The following is a 23,528-nucleotide window of genomic DNA, read 5'->3' as shown; positions in this document are numbered from 1 at the left end:
ATTTTCAGCATTCCCAGGCTGAGAGGAATTAGATGCAGCTGAGTCTCGGGCATATCAGCTCAGCCCACCATCAGGCATTTTTTGCTAGTTAGGATTGTGTCCTTAGAAAAATCTGCTCAGATATTTCTACTCAGTGCTAAGGCTGACAGTCTTTCAGGATGGCCCAGTGGCCTGACAACAACAGAGACTGATTTTGTGCATTCCTGGGCCACACAAATTTGTGATATGAAAAAGCTGGACAGTTTTTTCTTCAATCAAAAGGAAAAAAAGGCAACATAATTGTTAATATTCAGTGTTTTAATCTGTAAACCAATAGAGTAGTGTTCCGCTTTAACAACAACAACAACATGCTGTGAAGTCGATTCCAAATTATGGCAACTGTTTCCAGGGTTTTCGAAGTAGAGAGTACTCAGAAGAGTTTATCGCCCATACTCTTTGTAGCGGGCACACTGAAGCCTCTGCCAACTCAGGCCTCCAGGAGTGCTCACTACTCTTCTTCAACTGCTGCCACCACTTATATTTAATATTCAAAAAGGACAAGTGTTTCTTCCAAAACAAAACTTGTTTATTGATATAATAAAATAAAATGAGTAAATCACAGGTAGATAATCAAGTTGTAAATCACTGTTTCTCATTCATTAAATCACACACAGACTTCTCCCTCACTATTTTGACTCACAGGCCTACTAACATGCTAATCACTGATTCTCAATCTCTCAGTCTTTCAATCTCTCCCTCTCCCACATCACACACCCCTATATATATTCCAGCTCCTCTCCCTTTTGCACCACCCTCCGTCCCCTCATTGGTTGATGTTCCACTACCCAGCTGTGACAGACAGGTGAGAGCAGGGCTATATGTTACACTCTTCTTCTGAGGGCAGCATTGGGACTGTGCTGTTTGCCCATGGAAACAGAGGCCAGCTTTTTTTTCTAGAAAGCACAGTGGAGAATCAAACTCCCAGCCAGATACTAAACCACTGAACTATCCAGCCAGCGTTCCACTAAACAGGAGGTATATGAATCAAATAAATAAATAAAATATTCCATAAATTGTTATTTAATCATGGAAATCCATGAAGTTACTTGAAGACTCTTTGTGCTTAGAAATAAAGTACATTAGTTCAACTATCCATCTTATAATAAAATAGACAGCCTTGGGGACTCAGGCAGGGGAGAATCATACTAAGTGTATTGATTTTACACCAGAATATTAATATTAAATGCCTTTTATAGTCCATTTGTATTTTTTAATGACATGCGGCTGTCGGCTTTTCATCAATAGCTAACTTTTTATATTCAAAGGCTGTGCAGGGAGCAAAACTGGTAATATGTTTCCTCTCTTTGTTTGGTGTATTTCTCTCTCTCTCTGTTTCATGCTACTGAGGATGAGTCAAAATGAGAATTAAATGGAACCAAAAACACTGATAGGACATCCAGCATGAATTTCACCCATTTATTTACATACTTGTGCAGTTTGGATTATGCAGATCCACATGCCCAAGGGGAGGAAGGATAACATGAAAGTGTAACATCGTCCTCTAGGAGAATAAAATGATAATTGCTCACAATAAAGTAACATTATAGCTTCCCACCACCACTGCCCTCACATACAGTCCTTAAACAAGCTTCTGAAGGACGCTCAGGTTTGGGGCCTAAGGAAATGTGTGCCGGCAAAGATTTAGTAATAGCAATTATTTTTTTTTTAAGAGCTGCAATTGCAAAAGTGGGGATGGATTGGGATTTGAAGGAGAAGAGTGAGGGAAAGTGATGTTAAACTCCTTATCCTTGTGTTCCTCAACCTCTCCGGATGGGTTTCTGTATTTGAGCATTGAGAGGTATGAGGTGGGATAGGGTAGGAATTCTGGGGTTACAACCAGAGATGGCTCCTACTCTGAGAGTGAGCCTCACTCCCAAAGTCTGGGGTAAGCCCTCCCTTCTTTGGACCATGGACCACCTGTGGTTATAATCCTCATTTGTCCACCATCACTCACCTGCAAATTTCATTGGGAATTTTATATTATGCCTTTGATAGATAATATACCAACTGAAATCCAAGTGGTAAGGTTTGAATAAATCACCATTACTAATTGCACAGTTAAGGTTTATATAATTTGCCATGGCTAAGACCAGCCTCTGCTCAATGCAAGAATTCAAATCAAAGTAGATGTAACAGATGATAGTCTAATTTTCTCTTGGATGCCTCCAATATTGGATCACTCACCACTTCCCAAGGTAATTGGTTCTATCCTAACTCTAACAGGAAGGTTCTTTTTCTGATATTAATCTGAAATCTGGATTCCTAGCTTGATTATTATAAGTCCTGCACTCTGGAATGAACAGATTCTGCATGGTAGTCTTTCAAATACTTGAAAAGTGCTATCATACCTTCCTTCAGTCTTCTTTTGAGTCTAAACATGCCCAGTTCTTTTGGTCTTTCCTCTTAAGACTTGGTTTCCAGTCCCCTAATTATCCTTGTTGCCCTCCTCTGAACTTGCTCCGGTTTGTTTGTTTGTTTGTTTGTTTGTTTGTTTGTTTGTTTATTTATTTATTTATTTATTTATTTATTTATTTATTTGACTTGTATGTCTTCTTAAAGTGTGGTATCCAGACCTGGACACTGTATTCAAGATGAGACCACAGTACCAAATAGAGGGGAACTAGTACATCACATGATTTGGAGATTATACTTCTGTGAATTCAGCCTAAAAGAACATTTTCCCTTTTTGAAGCTGCATCAGAAGGAATTCAGCTTGCGATCTACAACTCCAAGATCCTTCTCACTCTTAGTATCACTGAGCCAAGGATCCCCCATCTTGTAGCCTTGCATTGGGTTTTATTTCTCCTAGATGTAGAATTTTTCACTTGTCCCTGTTAATTTCATACTGTTGTTTTCAGCCCAGTGAGTTTACCCAATCAAAAATGGCTTCTCATTATTACTGCATTGTTTTCAAGGTGCTTGGAGAGTGCTTTGCTTCGCAATCTGCCCTAGAGTTTTCACTGGGATTGATGTCAGGCTGACTGGCCTGTAGTCCCCAGATTCTTCCCTTTTTTTGCCCTTTTTGAAGATAGGGACAACGTTAAACCTCCTTCAATCATCTAGCACTTCACCCATCCTCCAAGATTTCAAGAAAATAATAGAAAATAATGAGAGTTTTTCAGCCAGTTTCTTTAACATTCTTAAATGTAGTTCATCTGGCCTTGGAAATTTAAATGCCTTTAAGGTAGTAAGGTATTCCACGACTATTTGTTTATCAATCTCAATTTGCAATCCTATTCCCTCCCTTTGCAATTCACATTGGCCTGGAGAAGCATAGACTGTCCATTGGAAGATGACCGAGCTGAAGTAGGAATTGAGCACTTCTGCCTTTTCTTTGCCATTGTTGTTTTCCCATCCCAATTGAGCCACGGTTTATTTTCTCTGTCTTTTGCTGTGCACATACCTGAAGCGTGCTTTTTTGGTTGCTTTTAGCATTTCTTGCTGACATCAGCTCATTCTCAGCTTTTTCCTTCCAAACTCCATCCCTGCAATTCTTTGCTACTTGTCTGTACTTTTTCTTTGTAGGAAGGCCTTCCTTCCACTTCCTATATGTGCCCTTTTTGTGTGTTTGTTTTCGGGATGTCTCTGAGCTTTTTTTGAAGCTGCATTGTTTTTTTCTTCTGTCTTCCACCCTTTTTTCTTGTTGGTATTGTTTGTAGTTATGACTTTAGAATGTCCTTTTCTAGAAACTCCCACCTATCTTAGACTCTTTACCTGTTAGAATTTCCTGCCATTGGACCTTACCTATAATTGTTTTGAGTTTAGTAAAACAGGTTTTCCTATAATCCCCTTTTCCTTTTTGAAATCAAGAACTCCCATAGAACATGGTCACTATCCCCCAGTGATCCCCTTACTGCCACTTCACCCACCCAGTCATCTTTATTGCTTAGAATCAAGTCCAGAACAGCTGATCCTCTAGTTCCTTCCTCCGCTTTCTGTGAGAGAAAATTATCAGGTACACAAGCCAGCAATATTATTCCCACTGTTCAAACATATTATTCCTACTTCCTTTATGCATTTGAAGATACGGAGGTAATGTATACGGATGAGAGGGATGAATTTGAATTGAATTTTTACTGCACACATACGCTTCCTCAACCGATTTATTGGATCAAAATGCAGTTATATTTCACTATTAATATGTTTCTAGATGGTGTCAGTTCTCCAAATAATGTACATAAAAATGCATGTGGCAGGGGAGAAGGTGGACAAAAATGCATATTTTAGTGAAAAGTATGTACAGTATTCAGGATGCAAGGAAATGTTACTCACAAATAATCCTCACAAAAAGTTATTTTTCTGTTTGATTTATATACAACCCTTCTGATGGACACACTACTCTAGACAGTTTGCAAATTGAACAATTCAGAACCCCACACAACCCTTTATAACAATGCAATCAAAATGACAATTCTCTGATATAGATCTAAGATCTAAAGAGTAGACCTTTGGTCTAGATGGGCAGGGTAGAAATCCAATAAAATAAATCAAAAAAGTTAAAAAAAAAGAACACAGCATTTAGGGATAAACTATTGAAGGTGGTGTTGTATACTTCTGTCTTCACTGATTTCCTGGAGACAAGGAGGATGGTGTATGTCAATTGGATGCTTATTCCACAGATTGGGGGCCACCACTGAAAAAAAACCAATTCCTTATTTTCACCTTTTTGGCCTTCTTTGGTGTGGCTACTTTTAGCAACCTGGATTGAGGGGAGCAGGTGAAATGGATAGGCATTTTCATGAAGGCTTTTTAAAATCTACATAGCATTGTAGAAACAGCAGAAATGAACTTGAAGCAGGAGATGAACAGTTCCAAATACAACAGCTATAGTAATATTAAACCTATAGTTTATTTCACATACACTATGTCCTTCTCAGTGTAGTCTCTAGACCGTAAGCTCCTTGTGAGCAGGGGTCGGTCTATGTTACAACACCACAACAGCTGCAGTGAAACTAATAATAAAATGAATGGCTTCCCAACTTTAACTATTTCTATATTGCTTTCTGCTTCTTTTGATGCAGTGCAAGTTCCCGGACCAGTAGAAAACCTACGGGCTGTATCTACTTCACCTACCTCAATTCTTATTACGTGGGAACCCCCTGCCTATGCAAATGGTCCAGTCCAAGGTTACAGACTCTACTGTACAGAAGTTGCTACCGGGAAGGAACAGGTAAGCAAATGTGTGAATGTAGAGGTGGGGGAAAAAAAAACAAGAGAGGGAGAATTAGTAAATCCATACATCCGAATTCACTGTACCCTTTCCATAGAATTTCCTAGGCTTCCTAGTAGAAGCTACCCTTCCCATCAAGTGTGGACATCCTGGAGCAGGTTCTAGAGAACTTGGCTGGTGACAGGCTTGGTCTTACACACATACATATTCCTTTTTTCACCTTCCAAGCAGTACCAAGCAGTTAGATCCTGTTTCGCCTTAAACATTCCTTCAAACTTACATCAGAGGCATTGTGAAAAATTCAAAGGGTATACTTCATATATATTTCATTTATGTTTCGAAATGAGGTATATATATAAGATGAGAATTGTATCCCAAATTTGTGTTAAGGGCAAAAATGGAATGATAACTCCATTTGAAACCACATGTTAATATGGAGTTATCATTCCATTTTTGCCCTTAACACAAATTTGGGATACAATTCCCATCTTATATATATTTCTCAGTTTGAAACATAAATGAAATATATACATACATACATACATACATACATACATACATACATACATACATACATACATACATACATACATACATACATACATACATACATACATACATACATACATACATATACACATACACATACACACACACACACACACACACACACACACACACACACACACACATACATATAAAAGTTAGGAACAGAACTGTGAAGGGCAAAAATGGAATGATAACTCCATTTCAAACCGCATGTTAATTCTATATGAATCCAATTGGTTTTCTTAAAAATGAAGACAAAATGAAATCCTTGAGCATCCTTAAGCTGATACCAAGGATCTTATTTCTGGAAGATGGAGATGAACTAAAGCCACTTCACATGTATTTTATCAAGAATGAATGGTACTTTAACGATTCTTTCATCTTACTATCCACAGAAAGAAAGACAAAGAGAACAAATAGGCTGCTCAAAGTTTATTATGAGATAATTATTTTTATTCAACACATACTTGAAGAGCTGTATAACATATGAAGTAACCCCTAGATGAGGCCTACCTTGAACACATGTGGACCAATGGAGTTTGCTTGACATATTAACAAAGAGATACAAAAGATTATCCATATTATAAGCAAGGAAGTGCACTGCTAAAACTGGGTGAAAGATCACCTATAATTGACACAAAATAAATAAATATTGCTTAAGGTGTGACCAGTATACATGAGAACTACTGCAAAGTTAACGTTGTTGGAATATATGAATACATAACACAAGATGTGAAATGCCTACTTCAGCCCTTAGCAACACGATCTGATCTGTATAATTTTCTGCAGTAATAATTTTTGTGGTTTTCTTTGTGCACAGAATATAGAAGTTGATGGTCTATCATACAAGCTGGAAGGGCTGAAGAAATTCACAGAATACACCCTACGATTTCTTGCTTACAATCGTTATGGGCCTGGAGTATCTTCTGAAGACCTGACGGTCAGGACCCTTTCAGATGGTAAGAAACAGCTGACAATCTTTCTTTCTTTATTCATACTTGAGTGTTGCACAGATCAGCAGGTTTGCAGTGCAGCACTTCTGGAAGTGAAGGATTAGCCAGTTGCATGCCATCGCCCAGGGAATGCTGAAGTGTACTCACAATGCTTTTCCACTATTCGAGGAGGCTCCTTCTATGTCCCCCAAAGATGACAATGTATAAGCAGAAGAGTAGGAGAAAGAATGAACAGAAATGCTTGATCTTCATCATCTCAGAACTGTGGAGCTTTAAGAGACCCTATCATTTAAGCCCAGCACAATGGAGAATCGAACTCCCAGCTTCTGACTCCACATCCAGATACCTACTGTAATCCACTGAGCTATCCAGCAGTTCATATCAATTCCTGCCCTTTTCTTTCCCTTTTTAATTCCCATCCCCATCTGGTTACCTTGCCACAGCAGACAGTGTTGTGCTTCTTAGCCGAACAGTTGATCAGCTTTTGTTAGGTATATGAGATCTCTCTTTGTGTCACAAGGATATAAATCATCCTTACACAGATAAGTCCCTCTGCAAGAGTGTTTATTGTCTTATAAAAGTTCATTTGCATATTGCTCTTTTATTTGGACAGCCATTGTTCTGACCACATTTTCAATTGCCACTTGCACCTCTCCATCCAGTGGAGGTAACTTTTATAATACAGAAGAGACGTCGTCAGCATAAAGTGTTTTGCACATATAATTATTGGGGTGAAGATGGGGTGAAAAGAAAAAGAAATCAAGTGAAAAATTAATGTTACAAATAATTCATGGAGATTGGATTCATATTCTGAAGAGCAGTGAACTTTGGTTTTCTGAAACCGTCTCTAAGTGAAAAACAGGATGATTGATATTCCTATGAGCATGGGAAAGTTATCCTTAAGAAGCATTTCAGAAAGGTTTTTTTTTTTCGTTCCCTTTCAAAGTTGGTTATCAAGGCATTTCAAGAAGCAAAGGTGAAATCAAACTTGCAGACACCTTCAACTCATGGTTAAGTTTACCAAGAGGACCGATTGATAGTGGTCCCAGACTGAGACCTTGATTGACATCAGTGTGCCAGTCTGTGGACAGTTGAGTTATTTGTTTATTTATCTATTGGACAATATTTATTGGACCTTTGTGACGTTTTTTCTCAGGTTAGTTTAATGACATTTTAAAATGAAAACCAGAAAAATATTCCACAGCCCAATTAAAATCAAGTGGACAAAGGGCACAATTATGTGTCCATTAAAACAGCAGAGTTTTACAAACACAGGCATAATTGCTCCAACATCTAAATCGCAAACCATTAAAATGCTTGGGAGAATAAAAAGTGCTTTCAGTCGTCATTCAAAACAACGTTTCCTCTGCCCTCCTTGACCACCTGACCTTCCTTCATGAAAGATCTTGGCCAGTCAAGTTAAAGAGAATTGGGAAGGAGCCCGTGTCCCTTGATGAAGAATTCTGAAGTTGGGGAGCAGCCACCGAGATGCAAAGATAAGAAATGAAGTTTATAATAAAGGCAGAATTATTGTTATGTGCCATCAACTCACCTCCAACTCTTGGGGACCCTATGAACTGGAGATCTGCAATATATGCTGTCTTCAACTGTTCTGCTCTGCTCTTGTATACTCAAACCCATGGCTTCCTTTAAGGAATCAGTCCATCTTTTATTCAGTCTTCCTCTTTTCCTGCTGTCTTTTTCAGCATTCTTGTATTTTCCAGAGAATTCTACCTTTTCATGATGGGCCCAGAACAGGACAGCCTCAGTTTCAGTATAACATCTAGCAGCAATATTACTGCAATTTAAGAAGTCAGCATAGGCATTTCTTATTAATGAACTGAGTCAGGTGATTGGCATGTGATAGGAAATGTTTACCCCAACTTCTTTACTGACAACAGTTCACTGCTGAAAGTTATACCAATTGAGTAAAGCCCAGTGGGTGTAAGTGACAGGATTCTGGCCATTGGTTATGAAGTATGGCTTTAGAAACAAGAAAAAAATGCTCAAGTGTAAGGATATACCACTGGAGACTAAGATCAAGATCATCCACACCATTGTGTCCCCAGTTACTGTGCATGGATGTGAGAGCTGGACAGTGAAGAAAGCCGACAGGAAAAATATAATTTTGTTCAAAATACAATACTGGAGGAGAGCTTTCAATGGACCTCCAGAAAGACAAACAAGTGGATCTTGGAACAAATCAAGTCTAGATGTTCTCCGGAAGCAAAAATGGTGAAACTAGGGCTGTCATACTTTGGATGCATCATGAGAGGACAACATTTGCTGGAAAAGACAATGCTACAAAAAGATGGAGGGAGAGGGGAAGGAGAAGACCAAATTTGAGATGCATGAACCCAATAAAGGACGACATGGCCTTGAGTTTCCAGGAGCTGAGTGAGCTGTTAATGATAGGGCATTTGGGAGTCACTCATTTGTGGAGCTGCCGCAGGTTCGAAGTCACTTGGTGGCATATAACAACAAAGAATTGCAAACTGATTAAGTGTGAAGGGAGATATAAAGTGGTGGAACACCTATTTTTCATGAAAAAGGTTGCATGTTCATTTGGAGAACATTGAAAAAAGCTCTTGTTGGAAACTCTGCAAAGATGTTGCTGGTCTTTGTAGGAAGTGATGGGGGGGAATAAGACTCTCCAATGCCCAGTGTCCCTCACCACTGCTATGCTAGCTAAGTCAGATATGGGGACTGCAATCCATTAGCATCTGGACAGCCACACTTCATCCCATCTGTGGAATGGGCAATGCAAAGCTAGATGGACCAATGACCCTACACACTATAAGACACCTTCTTATGTTTCTCTAGGACTAGACATTTTATTCATGTGGGTGGTTGGTGCAGTTGCTGATGGCTATTCATGTTCTAGTGGCATTTAAAATGGAAAGGACATCTCCATTGGCGGTACCAATTCTTCATACAGTGTCTTGTCTTTTTGAGAAATGAGCTCATATTTACAACCTGACAAAGCAAAATTAAATTTCCTCCTATGATTAGGGAACTTTCTTACATACAGCTATTGATTCGTTTCTCACTGCTTTGTATTCTAGTCCTTGCATGTGGTAGTCTATTGCTTTTTCTTTTTTCAGGGCAGGCTTTGTGGTGTAGCGTACAGATATGTGAATGGGTCAATCCTATTACTTGGAGAGATCAATAAGAAGGAATTATCCAGTAAGCTCAAATATCAAATCACATGGAATTGCTCTCTCTCTCTCCCTCTCTCTCTCTCTCTCTCCCATTTCCAGGAAATGTAAAACCAGATCTTGAGAATAACTAGATCAAGGAAAATATTAACAGTACAAACCACTTTTGATGGCCGTACATATACAGCCGTAATGTGATCAGTCTGTCTTGCCCACTAAAATGGTTCCTGCCAATTTCATTATTGGTTTTACTCTAAATAGTTGTTGCAAGATTTTTACCTTATAACCTTCTCCCTTGAGGGCATTCTATGCTTTTTAAAAGCAAAAGCTCCATAGGAAGCTGATGGGTGTAACCAGGTAACTGAACATCAGTAGCCAGCCTGAGAGAGTTAAATTGCTTTTCTAACGGTTGTAGTGTAATTAGCACCCCACATTCTGGAGGCTAGTTGACTGCTTGGTTTAATGCTTAGAAAGCTATCAAGGATAAACAGCTTTAAAATTATTGGCTGATATTCTTCATTCTGGGAAAGATGAAAAGCACAAGTTGAGGGCTGTGAATAGAGCCATGTATCCACAGGGTTGAAAGAGCAAGGATATGATCACCCTCCAAAGAGAAAAGAGCTGCAGATTTATTTTGCATGAAGATATTGTGTTTTGCAGAAAATTTGTGCAAAATGCAAGTTTTTTCGCACAAAAGATGCTTTCATAAATTTTTCACAAAAAAAGCTTCAAAGTTTGGACAATGCATGAATACTCATAAACTTGCCCAGTGAGAAGAAAAGTATGTACATATTTTGTTACTGCCTATGAGAAAGAAATAAGCAAAGATTTACAAAGCTGGAGGGGATTGGGTTGGGGAAGAGATGGTTGTGGAGACTTGGCATAGAGAAAGAAAGCCAAACTTCACTGTCAACCGCCAACCCTCTCTCTATCCACCCCAAACTCCAAAACCACCAATCCTCCACTCTAAACTCTCCATCTACCCCTCCTCCTCCTGCAGAGACTCTTATATCTCGTGACCCCGCCTCTCCAGCACTCTCCTTGGTCCATGCAGATAGCACATGAATATTCATAACCTGGGCGGATGCCACACTTATGTACTGTAATGGTCATAATGACAGTTTTTTTCCTCACTGAACTTTTATAAAGGCGGGTTTTGTAATCCCTGTTGCACTCCATCGTGGCTAAAAGAATTGCGTAGGGGGACGATCCGAGGTGCTGGGGGGCCCTCTGAACACACAAAAAATGTCCTCACAGCCCTAGAGGCCACGTTGACATGAGTGGGCAGAGACACAAGAATGGTCTGGAGGTCACATGTGGCCCAATCCTGCAGCACCGTCAGAAAACTGACTTCATGCTACGTCCTCAAGTTGATCAGAAGCTAGGCTCCTGTGCAAGGTAACCCACAGGTGTCGTATGACCTTCTGATGGCAAGGAGCATGGCCTTATGGATGCTCTTGTTGAAAAGGGAAGCTCCATGCCCACTAGGCTTTCAAAGCAGTCATCTGTCCTTTCCATTGCTGGGGAACCACCCAAGGGGTTGGCATGAGACCGAGCAATTGGTACAGATGAGCCCCTTTGCAATGGCCTCATATAGGCAAGCCCCCTCTTTGTGGAGGCATCATCCTCCCTTTACATTTTTGGTGGGCAGGAGGGAACATCGGGGTGAGGGTAGGTGAAACAAGTAGGCCTTGTAGAGGGAAGTGCCCTCTGTCATCATGTTCCTCATGGATTCAACTCCAAGTTCCTGCTCATAGGTAAACTCTGCTCACCAGCAAGAAACCTTATGGTGCCATGTGTGAACTGCAGTACTGCAGACAAGCCTCTGCTCATGAGTTCAATCCTGACAGGTTCAGATAGCCGACTCAAGGCTGAATCATCCAAGGTCCATCCAGATGAATATTCAGCTTAATGGGGACACGGGGAGGAGAGTCAAATTGCATAATTAAGTTGCAAACTGTCCAGAGAGTGATCCAAGCCCCATGGGGCAGTATAGAAGTCAAAAACAAGAATCCTGGAAATGTGAGTTCTTGCTTTCATGTAGAGTCTGCAGGCAAGTAAAATCTTTCTTCTCCTCAGACCTGGCACTGAGGCCATGAAGGGAGGGAATAAGATTAGACTCTTTCCTCTAATCATGGTCCGAGAATTAAGTAGTTTAATGTCTGGATAGGGCTGGTATCCACCCACTATGCTGCCCATATCCAGTATTTCAATTCCCTCACAATTTTCCTTGCATCAGAATTTGGCCTGGGAGATATGTGATGCACCCCACTGGCTTTGGAAAGTGGTCCATACACCTGTACTCCACCTACCACTCAAAATATTCACTGAAAAGAGGGATTATTTTTATTGGAAACCCTCCTCTCATGCCTCGAGGGGCACATTTACACCTCTGTTTTTGAAGGGGGTGGGAGGAAGAGGTTCTGAAGACCTCCCAAACATAGCAAAATTGTCTACCTAAGGGGCACATGGGCTTTTTGAGCTAAGTACCATATTTTTCCATGCATAAGACATGTATAAGGAAACACACACACCATGCACTTTCTAACCCCAAATTAAGAAATCTTAGCTTTGAGTATTCAGCCTCTGGGTTCAGAACACTCGGACCTTACAAGTCCCTGTTGAATCTGAGCACTGCCTACAGGCTCCACCTCCAAGGAGGTGTGTTCCAATCACTTTCATACCTGCTTTCTTCCTTCATGCTAAGCCCCACAGGGCCTAACAAAAGGAGGGGGGAAGGGATCAAAGGGTTGCAGGATCCTGACTGTAGGAAGCTAAGCTTCATAATTGAAGGAAGCCTGTTTGCAGAGGCAAGGTATGGGTCATTTTGTTCACTCCTCAGCTTACATCCATGTATAAGACAACCCTCAATTTTTAGTCTAAAGATTTTAGACAAAAGTATCATCTTACACACGGAAAAAAAGGGGTATATATTTTAATTGAAAGTGTGGATGGATAGGGGCCTGGAAGTGCTGGGCCCCAGGGACGGATGTATTTTGCCCACCACAGCACTGGAGCAAGGACATTGCCAGAGCCTCAGAGGCATTGTGGACAGAACCACAAATCCCAGCCATGCTAGTTCAAGCTTCTGTACTCAAATGTGTGTTCTTATGTGATAGTTAACCTAAAAGTATCAGAAAACTTTGGATACAATTAACTTGTAAACTGAGCAGTATTCCATGTATGTGTGTGCCTCATCTCAAAATTCCCAGTCACTTAGGCAAACAATGTACAGTGGTGCCCTGCATAAGGGGCGCCCCGTTTAACGAAGAATCCGCATAGTGATGGCTTTTTTACAATTGCAAAAGCGATCACATTGTGATGTTTCAAATGGTAAAACATCGCTTTGCGACAATCGGTAAGCTGTTTCACTTACCGATTTTCGCATAGCGATGTTTTTTCTAACAGCTGATTGGCGGTTCCAAAATGGCTGCTGGGTAAAAAAATGGCTGCCTGCAGTGTTTTCACACCCTTTCCTTGCTTACCAGGCAGCAAAAATGGCGGCTGTATGGAGGATTTTCACATAACGGTGAATTTTGTGCCCATAGGAATGCATTAAATGTGTTTTAATGCATTCCTATGGGCTTTTTTGTTCCGCATAGCGATGAATCCGTATAGCAACGATTTTTCCGGAACTGTACGTGGGTGTTCATATGATTTCAAATGGGATATGAACCAAAATGTTATAGTGTGAACAGTGTTTCTGGTCTAGCCAGCCAGCAAACCATGCTCTTTTCTGGAATATTTCTAGCATGCTGGATAGCTCAGTTGTTTCGGTCTCTGAGTTGGGAGTTGGATTATTATTATAAATGGCTGGATAGCTTAGGGGTTTTCATCTCTGGTTGCTGAGCCAGAGTTCGGGAGTTTGATTCCCCACTGTGCCTCCTTGACAGGGGCTGGGCTTGATGATTCCTTCCAGCTCTGCTGTTGTAAGATGGTGGTGGTGATTCTGTTCTCATCGAACTTACTCTGTTCTCATTCAACTATTAGGGAAGGGAAAGATCACCGTCTTAGTCCCCTCCCCAATGGGTTCTTGTTGTTGTTCCTGGTGGTGGTTGGAGGGGGGGGAGATATTTTTTTCAAACTATAGGTGGCAAGATAAGTAATGTGCACTTGCCAAAACCCCAGAGTCAGATCACCATTTCTGAAATGCTGTTGAACACAGATAGACAATGATTTTTTTAAAAAAAGGTTAACGTAGGAAACAGTTGACAACATGGCATTATCAAGAATTGCCATTGCTTAAGGGTACCGTCTGAAATCTCACAAAACTGCTGTTCATCTCTGAATTTCCAGGCAGGTAGATATGTTGTAGGGCAGCCGATGCTGGAGGAGAAAAAAGGTTTATTTGCTTGTTTTTTTTCCATGTGAGGCAGCTTTAAAACAAGCAGAATTAACTAAAGCAAAGCAAAACAAAGCAAAAACAGCTCTCAAATTGGCTGACTAATAAACATATTAAACATGTGCTTCTTGACAATTAACTCAGGTGGAATTGAGTGGAAGCTGTTTGTTTTCACCTCTGTAGAGGAGAGAAGAGGTGCCAGATGGGTTGTTTTCAGTTTTGCTCTTCTACCACAGACTGAGAGGAAGTGACACAAATAATTATTATTTGAGGGGGTGTTTCCCTTTGTTTTGTTTTAGTTTTAGAAACAGTGCAAGATTTGTCACTGCACTTTATTACACTAATCACAGCTCTTTTGCATTTCAGTGCCAAGCGTGATGCCTCAGAATGTCTCTTTGGAGGTGGTGAATTCCAAGGTAAGGCAAAGCAGGACCTGCAGGACTGAAACCATCCTGTGTTCGTTGCTTTCGTCTCTGTGTAAATGTACCTTATGAAATAGTTTTATAACTCTAGGCGCTGTGGCATTCAAATATGAAGATGAGGAGAACTCTTGACATCTCCAAGCATGGTCACCTTAGAATGTCTCTCCAGTAAATATCAAAATGGCCTCCTTTCTCTAATCCTGAATCATGGGTGCTTTAAAAAAAACATTTTCCATATGGTTCTGGAAGTACTTTACCCATTGTGAGGTACGCCTCCTGTCCATCGTTTTGAGAGACATTCAGTATATCCCTTCCCAACTTGCTTAGAGTTAAAGTTATAAAATGTTGTTTTTTTAAGATGTCAACTCTCAGAACTCCTCAGTCAGCAGGATTAATGTGGCTACATACCTTATTACTTCAGGAAATGGTGATTTGTAATCTAAAAATACAACTTTTCCAAGCTTTGGTCAGACTTCTCCCATTAGCCGTTATGTCTTCATCTCTAAACTTGCCAAATCCAACTTTCTAACTTGAGGTATCCATTTCAATTTTAATGTGTGCCTGTTGTTTCAAGAAATGAGTGTTATGACAAACACGTAAGTCCTCCATTAAGTTTTTTCCCCTGTTTCTTAGGATGCTTGGCACTACATGTTTACTAAATTTCAAATTTTTGAGCAACAAATATTTTGATTGCCGTGTCTTGAAAGGGTGATATATAGATTGTCTTCTACAACCCAGATAGCCTCCCCTTCCAGGTGTTTTCTACAATCCAGGAGTCTTGAAGTGCAAGTATGCAAAATTTTGCATTTGTAGCTGGTCTGGCAGTTGATTAATCACGTTGGAGCAGGCTTTGTGTCCAGTTTTGAGGGAGAAATCTTCTCCCTTAAGATTTTGTGAGCGTGCATAATATCTTACATAAATGTAGATCTAATTTAGAATATCTAGATCATGTAGAAGCATCCTGAATGCCTCAGGTGAGAGTAAGTACTCAGCATGACTGAAAATGTTTTTCCATTTGAACTTCTCAAAATGTATGTTAGAGGGGACGGAGCATGTGTTTCTGTGGGAATTGACAACCCAGAGATACAAAAGTTGCTCTTTTTTTAGCTACACCTTCCAGAATCTACAAAGAAAAGAAAAAGAAAATGAAAGCAAAGTTATGTGAGGTTGTTTCATTGCTTCCAGGGAGTTTAAGGAAGGAAAATATAGGCCTGCAACTGTCAGTCTCAGCAATGTGTGTCTCCCTCCATTTAGCTCACATCCCCTGAAATTTGAAGCGTAATTTGTCTCCACAGTCCTTTAAAACCCTTGAAATTCTACTCAGAGTTTCTTATAATGGAAGCCTTCAGCAAATCATGGTTGTATCAAGTTCTTCTGAATTATTGTGACTCTACTAAGATTTCCAGAGTACATGAGATGTTCAAGGAGTAATTTACCATTGGCACACAAACCCCCAACACACAAATGAGATTTCTTAGCCAGGCAGGGATTTTAACCCAGGTTTCCTGCTTCCTAGTAGAGATGGGCATGAACCGAACTATGGCCCCCTCCCAGTACAGACCCAAAAGACAAAGTGCAAACTGGTTTGGTTGGGTGGGTGAGTGATTGTTTGTGGTTTGTGAGTAGCCACAGCCCATGAACCATCACAAACCACTGGCTTTCCAGTTTATGCCCATCTCTAATTCCTAGTCTTGCAATCTATCCCCTACACCACACTGGCTCTCATTAGCAGTAGGCAAAAGTCAATGTACTTTATCCTAAGCTGGTAATTTTGAAAATGGACAAATAACTACGTATTCTAAATACAGCTATTTTTGTTATTGTGGATTATCTGCTTATCCTTCCTTATTAGCTGCGTTGGCTCTCCTCGCTGTCCCTGTGAGTTGTTTGTGATAAAAAGGCAGCTGGAGAGACGTGATGAGTTTTTCTCATGGCACAGGCCAAGGTGTCACAGGTAGTGGAGAGCCAGTTTAATTAAGAAAACCACCCTGCTTTGCGAACATTCGGGCAGATGTGGATTCTTATTAATTGCTGGCAAACAAGACTTTGCAAGGCAGTTGCTGACTCAAAGAAAGAGAGAAGGCCTCCTTCCGAGGCTTTTAATGAGGCATCGCTCTCACGGCACGCTTGATACGGCAATCTGGAGTATATAAGATAACACCAGCTTTCTGCCACGGACATTAAAAGATTGTCACCCATAAAGCCGCTCATTTGTGTCCTAGAAGCTGTGAAGAAGCATCCGTCTGCAAAAAGGGGGTGGGGGAAGTGAAGTTGCTGTTTCTCAAAGCAAATAATGAAACTCATTAATTGCCTTCTATACCTTTCGGCTCTTAAAAGAGGCCAGCAGCAAACTGTGGCTTCATTATTTGAATCCACGTTTCACTGATAAACCTGTTGTTGTCAATCTTTGTGGGAAGGCTCACCCCAACTCTGCCCCCTGATTATACAATGTCCCTAATTATACAGACAGTCTATAGGGATAAATAGGCCATTTGAGAATGAAGGTTTATTTATTTGTTCATTTGATACTTGCATATCCCAGCTTTCCTCCAAAAAATTCAAGTGGTGTATGTGACCGCCTTTTCCATTTTTCTCCATGGAACAACCTTATGAGGAAGGTTAGACGGAGGTAGTGTGTGTCCCACAGTCAGCTACTGAACATCATGGTTGAATCGAGATTTGAACTTGGATCTCTCTAACCCTAGTCCATCACCCTAACCACTGTGTCACACTGTCCTGTGTTGCTGGGACGTACTTTGGGCCCACAAACACATCATATTGGCCGAAATCCAGTTGTAAGTCAAAACTAGAGAAGACATTTTGAATCAACAGAACTTACATAGTTCACTCACCATAACCCCACTGATTCAATGGGTCACCTCTAGTTGCAACTTACTCTTGGATGTCAGACACTGAATGATAAGAAAGAACAAAAGAAGGGGGAGCTATGTTGTTCTGTGGGAACTGAAGACAAGCATGAATAATACCTTGATTAGCTAAAAAAATCACAAATATAAGCTAGTTTTTCACCCCATATAGATCTTCATCTGGCTTGGCACCACAAAGCTGTGGATGGGGAAAGGGAAATTTCAAGAATATTGGACAGAGGAATTTGGCATGTGCTTTTTTTTTTTTTATATGTAACAATTTTTTTATATGTAACAATTTTTTTTAGATGTAACATTTTTTTATATGTAACAATTTTTTTTAGATGTAACAATTTCTATGATATTTGGGGTAAATTTGTGGAATTTGTGTTAGTGAAAGGAAGGGGGAAAGCCTCTAAAGAATACTCAATACAATTTTGGAGAGGTAATCTGTAAGAAAAAAATTATTATAGTAAATAGAGTCCCGTGGGTATGGGGTGCACATTAGAATTTAGTTTATAATAAGCATTATTACTTGTATTTTTTTGTATTTTTGTTATGTATGTGTTCTTTTGTGTATTTTTTTTGTATAAAATAAAAATTAATTAAAAAAAAAAAGGAATTTGGCATGTGCATCTAGCCATGATTTTTGGAATATATATATTCCAAATAATCATGGCTAGATATTTCTACACCATCTGCAGCTCTATGATGAAGACCTGTATATGGTCAAAAGCTAACTTATGTTTGTTGCTTTAGTGGTCAAATAACATGGTGAACAGTGGGACTAGTTCCCTTCTGAGGGGAGCCTAGTCAAGGCCAGCCTGATTATTAGATTATTAGATTATTATTAGATTATTATTATTAGTGTGAAGATAGTACCTTAGGTAGATTCTTTGGGCTGTCACAAAAAGGCAGCAAATTGTCATTATTGTCTTTAATGATGATTTTTACTGCCAGAAGGTGAAATAAATGCTTGTGGGAAGTGGTGTAGTTGTGATACTCTGTAGGAGGTCAAAGCACAGACACTTTTCCTATGCCAGAACCTCTCTTGAATGTCTCCCCATTGGCTCTGTTAGATCACTCCCTCCAGCCTCTGTCTTAAGATGACCACCAGTTTGTATCTCTCCAGAGAGTATCTCTCTCTTCAGATCCATCCTCCCTTCATGTTTCATGGGAATGTGTGCGTGTTTTAACCACTTCCCCTTTTGGGTGAAGGAGGAATCTTATCCTGACCAAGGCAGAGGGAGCCAGCTTGCCCTATCCTTGTCTTTCCGCTCCCCAATCTCTTGTCAGCATGCTAACACAAGGTGTCAAGTAAAACCTAGAAAAGGAGCCATCCTACAACCCATGGGCTGTTTGGAAAACTTTGCTTCTCTCCTTCTCCTCATCCCAACTCTGTGTGTGCAGCTTTGTTGCTGTTTAGTCATTCAGTCATGTCTGACTCTTCGTGACCCCATGGACCAGAGCACGCCAGGCCCTCCTGTCTTCCACTACCTCCCAGAGTTGGGTCAAATTCATGTTGGTCGCTTCAATGACACTGTCCAACCATCTTGTCCTCTTGCCCTCACACTTTCCCAACATGTGTGCGGCAGTGTCCTATTAATGGGCCCAGGAGAAACGTAGGGGGAAATTTGTAGGAAAATGATGGCAGCAGGGGGTAATTCATTTCATAATCTATGCAAGAAGTAGGGGCTGGTGTCCGAGTGGCAATTTCTCCCATCCCGTCCCATGGATCCGTGCCTCCCCCGGACGTTGTTGCAGCTGAGTCATAAGATGGAGTGTGTAAATGTGTGTGCATTCATGCTCAAGAAGGAAAGTGTGTGTGAATGTCTGTGAGTAAGTTTCATGGAGGGACTCTGCTCTTCAAAATTTGCAGCTGTACTACTGCTTGTGGTATTTCTCTACCTCAGGTTCCTGTTCCTCTTTATCAATATAATATGTCCCTGAAATCACTGGTTCAAGTTGCTTACTATAGTGGGTTCGTGTAAAATGCCCCAACTGATGCAAAATGCCAGTGGCCTGGGGCAGGGGGGCGGTAACCCTGTTGTATTTTCTAATGTTTTGGTGCAAAGCCTTTCTCAAAGTCTTCTTCTGGAGAATATTAATATCTTTAAAAAAAAACATGTGTGCAAAAGCACCTCTAAATAAAAGGACACCTTGTTTGAACTCTTCTTTTTTCATCTGGAAATGATGAGGGATGTCCACATCTTACATCTGATTTATTTATGAGCGGTAAAGACAATCAATCAGAAAGCTTCTTACATAATTCTTCTCCCTCTGCACTGCAACACATTTTGGCTTATCGAGCATATATCTCTAGACACGGCAAGAGGGCTGCAGCAGAGCCCTTGACTCTTAAAACTAAATTTTTATTAAAAAGTGAAAAGAAACAAGCTCTTCGTAAATTGAAATGCTGCAAAAATAATTCATGAACCACCGTCCCAAGAGCTGCTGATTTCACCCTTTCCCTTTCTAGTGATAATGAAGAAATGTTTTCAATTTAGCATCTCAACCTTGACAACACATTCTCCTGAGTTTTACGGATGTTTTCCACAAATTTTTACTGACATTATTGCGGATTTAAAAGTCTGGATCTCTTATCTCTGTTATCAGGCTGTGCACTGTTTTCATTTCCTGGAGAGTAATTTGTATAATTTTTTTCCTGATGTATGTCTCATGTGTGCACATTTTTCGTAAGATGTGTACACCTTCTGGAAATATTGTCTGTTCGCTAGATGTTTGTGCACCTTTTCCATCTCCATGGGGACATGAAAATCCTGCTTAGATTTGTCCTCGTGCGTTTCGTGAGGAAACCGGAAATGTCCTTTTCTTTATGAGATAGCAAGATGGGCTTCATTTTATTTGCTTTTCTCAAAGAAAACATATGCCTCATTTTTGTGTCCATTAAGTGCTATGTGCAGTAAACCTACTAACCATTGCCTTGTTGGTTGTGTGAGCAAGACAGGGAGAGATGTTATTTTGCCCATACTGATGGGGCTATTGTATTATAAAAAGAACAACAGAACTGACTTCAAGGAAGGCTTATTTATCCTCAGCCATCAGGAACATTTTCACAGATAATGTTTATTATGTGTGCAAATTAAGGGAAAAGAAGATGCCATAAAAAGGCACATTTTGCCATCTCCCCCCTCCTGTTCTGGAGCTAAAACTCTGGAAGGGATTAATCAGTGCCCACAATGCAGGTTCATCATGCCCAAATGGGCAGCTATCAAGGAGAAAAAAGCCTCAGGCATTCCTAGCTATTTACCCTTTAAAATATAGATGCTTTACTTTGCCGTAATGGAGACTGAATCCAGTTCTTCTACATCGACAACCACCACAGCTCTGGGGGCTTCTCATGTCCATCCCTGGATGCTGGAGGACCATATTTGCTCCTGCAATGCATCCCACAGCACTCCCAAAGCTGTTTTTTTTTTTAATGGGAAACTTTTTCTTACTGAAAAAGTCCAATTATTCCCTTTAGTTTTTTTAAAAATGGGGTGTGTGGGGCCCTAGGGATACCTAGAATTGGCCCCATGCTCCCTAGAAGGCATAAGAATACTTTTGGGGCCAGCCCTTTTCGAATAGGGATGCAGGGGCTGCTGCAGGATACAGACAGCCCATGATCCACATGTTCCCCCACTCCTGCTGTACATACTCAGGATCAAGGTAGAATGTTTATATCTCAAAGTTACTACTAACGTAACCAAAGGAGGGGGGGCAGAGTAGAGCAGTGGTTCTTAAACTTGGGTAACCCAAGTGTTCTTGGACTGCAATTCCCAGAAGCCTTCGCCACCAGGTATGCTGGTTGGGGATTCTGGGATTTGCAGTCCAAGAACACCTGGGTTACCCAAGGTTAAGAACCACTGGAATAGAGCACTGATTTGGCATCCAAAATGTTACCTTACCTTGTCAGAGTCCTGGCTTCATCTAGTTCAGCATTCCTTAGGGGTTGTAAACATGCAGCTATCAGGTCATAAACAACCCCAGGTATCCAGATGTTGCCCCCCAACCTTCACCCCACCCATCACAAACAACTTGTGAAAGAAAGGGTTTGGGAGGCTCAGAAATTCATATTGGGCTCTCTATTGAGCAGTACTGATTTATTCTGAGAAAGATGTTCTCTTCCCCCATGAATATGCCCATTTATTATACAGAAACACCAGACATAGTCAATCAAAATTATAAAAACATTGACTGCTATTACATAAGAGATACATGTTTTAACCAAAAAACTAAGTATCTGTTAAATATCAGCACAGTATGTATGCTGTTCCTCATATTGCTTTTTAAATATATTTTGGTAGCTCTGATGATGTGATTTCTGAGATCTGCAACTGCTTATAATACTGTTTGAAATTTCTTGATATTGTTCCCAAAGCCCTGGTGACTATGGGGACTATTGAAATGTGTTTCATCCATAAGCAAGATGTTTCAATTGCCAGATCTCTATATATTGTTAGTTTTTTCAATTCTTTATTTCCAGTGAAATTGTAATACCAATGAAACAGACATTTCTTCATTCTATTACTATTGTATCTGGTGTGTTATGTTCAGGGTGTCTGTCAGTGTGGATCTGGAAATCCCAAAAGATCTTGACTTCCTCATTTTCTGACACCTTCTCTTCCTGATGTTCCCATGGGTTTTTGGAGGCTGGCAAGTTATATACAGTGATGCCTCTCAAGACAAAATTAATTTGTTCTGCGAGTCATGTCGTATTGCGAAAATTTTGTCTTGTGAAGCGTGGTACTAACGGTTGTGCGATTTAAAACAAACCAAAAAAAGGAAAACAATTCATCTTATGAAGCATAGCCATAGAAAAATTCATCTTGTGAATTACCAAAATAATAATAATAATAATAATAATAATAATAATAATAATAATAATAATAATAATAATAATAATAATAATAATAATAATAATAATAATAATAATAATAATAATAATAATAATAATCACAAAGCACTTTCGTCTTGTGAGTTTTTTTTGTTACGTGAGGCATTCGTCTTGCGAGGCATCACTGTATATATAATTTTTTTGCATAATGACCAAGTGCACTAATTGTGCCACTCTATCATGTCTAAATGTATAATCTGTTTGTGCAATCTTTGGATATTAACAGATGAGGTGTGACAGTTTCATCTTTTTCTTGGCAGAGTCAACATTTGCTGTTAGCATTACTTCCTTGAATCTTAGCTTTCATTACATTGGTTTGGCGTGCTTGTTCTCGTACAGCAAAAATCAAGCCTTTGGTTTCTTTCTTCTTCTTGGCTATGAAGGGGCTTTTTGGGTTCAAAAGTAATGGTAAAAAATAAAATAAAATGGAGAATGAGGATTTGGAATGGAACTGTAACCCTCCATATTCCTCAACTGGACTCGTAGTCCAGAACTCTGGAGATTGCCCACCCTGTACACACAGACTGGCAGTAGCTCTTTCAGATTTTGGACTGGTGCATGGGACTATGCCTCCAGCAGCCACTAGGAAGAGCAAGCATGTGGGGCAGGTGGAAATCCTAGGACAGAGGGATTAAGGAGGCTGACCCCCTCTGAGCAGTTGAATTCATTCACATTGAGCTAAAATTGCTTTCAGAAAGTTATCCTTGTTTCCATTCAGCCCAACATTTCAAGGAAAGAAGAGGTGGGCAGGGGATGTATGTCAAAGGCAGCCATGAGAGAAAGAAATGATGTGTTTTCCCTTAGGGCCTGTTGGAAATTAGTTGAAACTCGTATTTTATCACTTTTTTTCTGACAGTACTGGAAGTGGTTTGGATGAGAGAGGCAGGGAGTAGCAAGGGTTTCAGGCTGCAGCTTGGCAGGAGGATTCACCCGCATGAAGGCATCAAGTTTTTTTGGGAAACTTGCTTAAAATTTGATTTGCACTCTACTGATACCATGTCCCCGAGGGAGAGCTTCTGTGTCAAATCCTTCATGTATCTCCTTGCGCTGAGAAAAAGACAATGAGATCCTCTGCCCTCCTGCTGCGTTCAGATAGACTAGAAAGTAAGCAGAAAAGCAAAATGTTTC

At 40.2% G+C, this 23,528-nt stretch overlaps 1 protein-coding gene across 2 annotated transcripts in view; it reads left to right on the top strand.

Moving 5' to 3' along the window:
* DCC (DCC netrin 1 receptor) overlaps positions 1–23,528 on the top strand; it is a 1,127,120-nt gene that overhangs the window by 830,467 nt on the left and 273,125 nt on the right. For both annotated transcript variants that reach the window (XM_078384133.1, XM_072992925.2), the window contains exons 10-12: positions 5,061–5,209; positions 6,579–6,717; positions 14,578–14,627. In XM_078384133.1, coding sequence (XP_078240259.1) covers positions 5,061–5,209; positions 6,579–6,717; positions 14,578–14,627 — 338 coding nt within the window. The remainder of the gene's footprint in view (positions 1–5,060; positions 5,210–6,578; positions 6,718–14,577; positions 14,628–23,528) is intronic.

The sequence above is a fragment of the Pogona vitticeps genome, chromosome 2 (genome assembly GCF_051106095.1).
Source record: "Pogona vitticeps strain Pit_001003342236 chromosome 2, PviZW2.1, whole genome shotgun sequence".
Taxonomy (NCBI): domain Eukaryota; kingdom Metazoa; phylum Chordata; class Lepidosauria; order Squamata; family Agamidae; genus Pogona; species Pogona vitticeps.
This window is presented reverse-complemented; position numbering and strand designations above follow the sequence as displayed.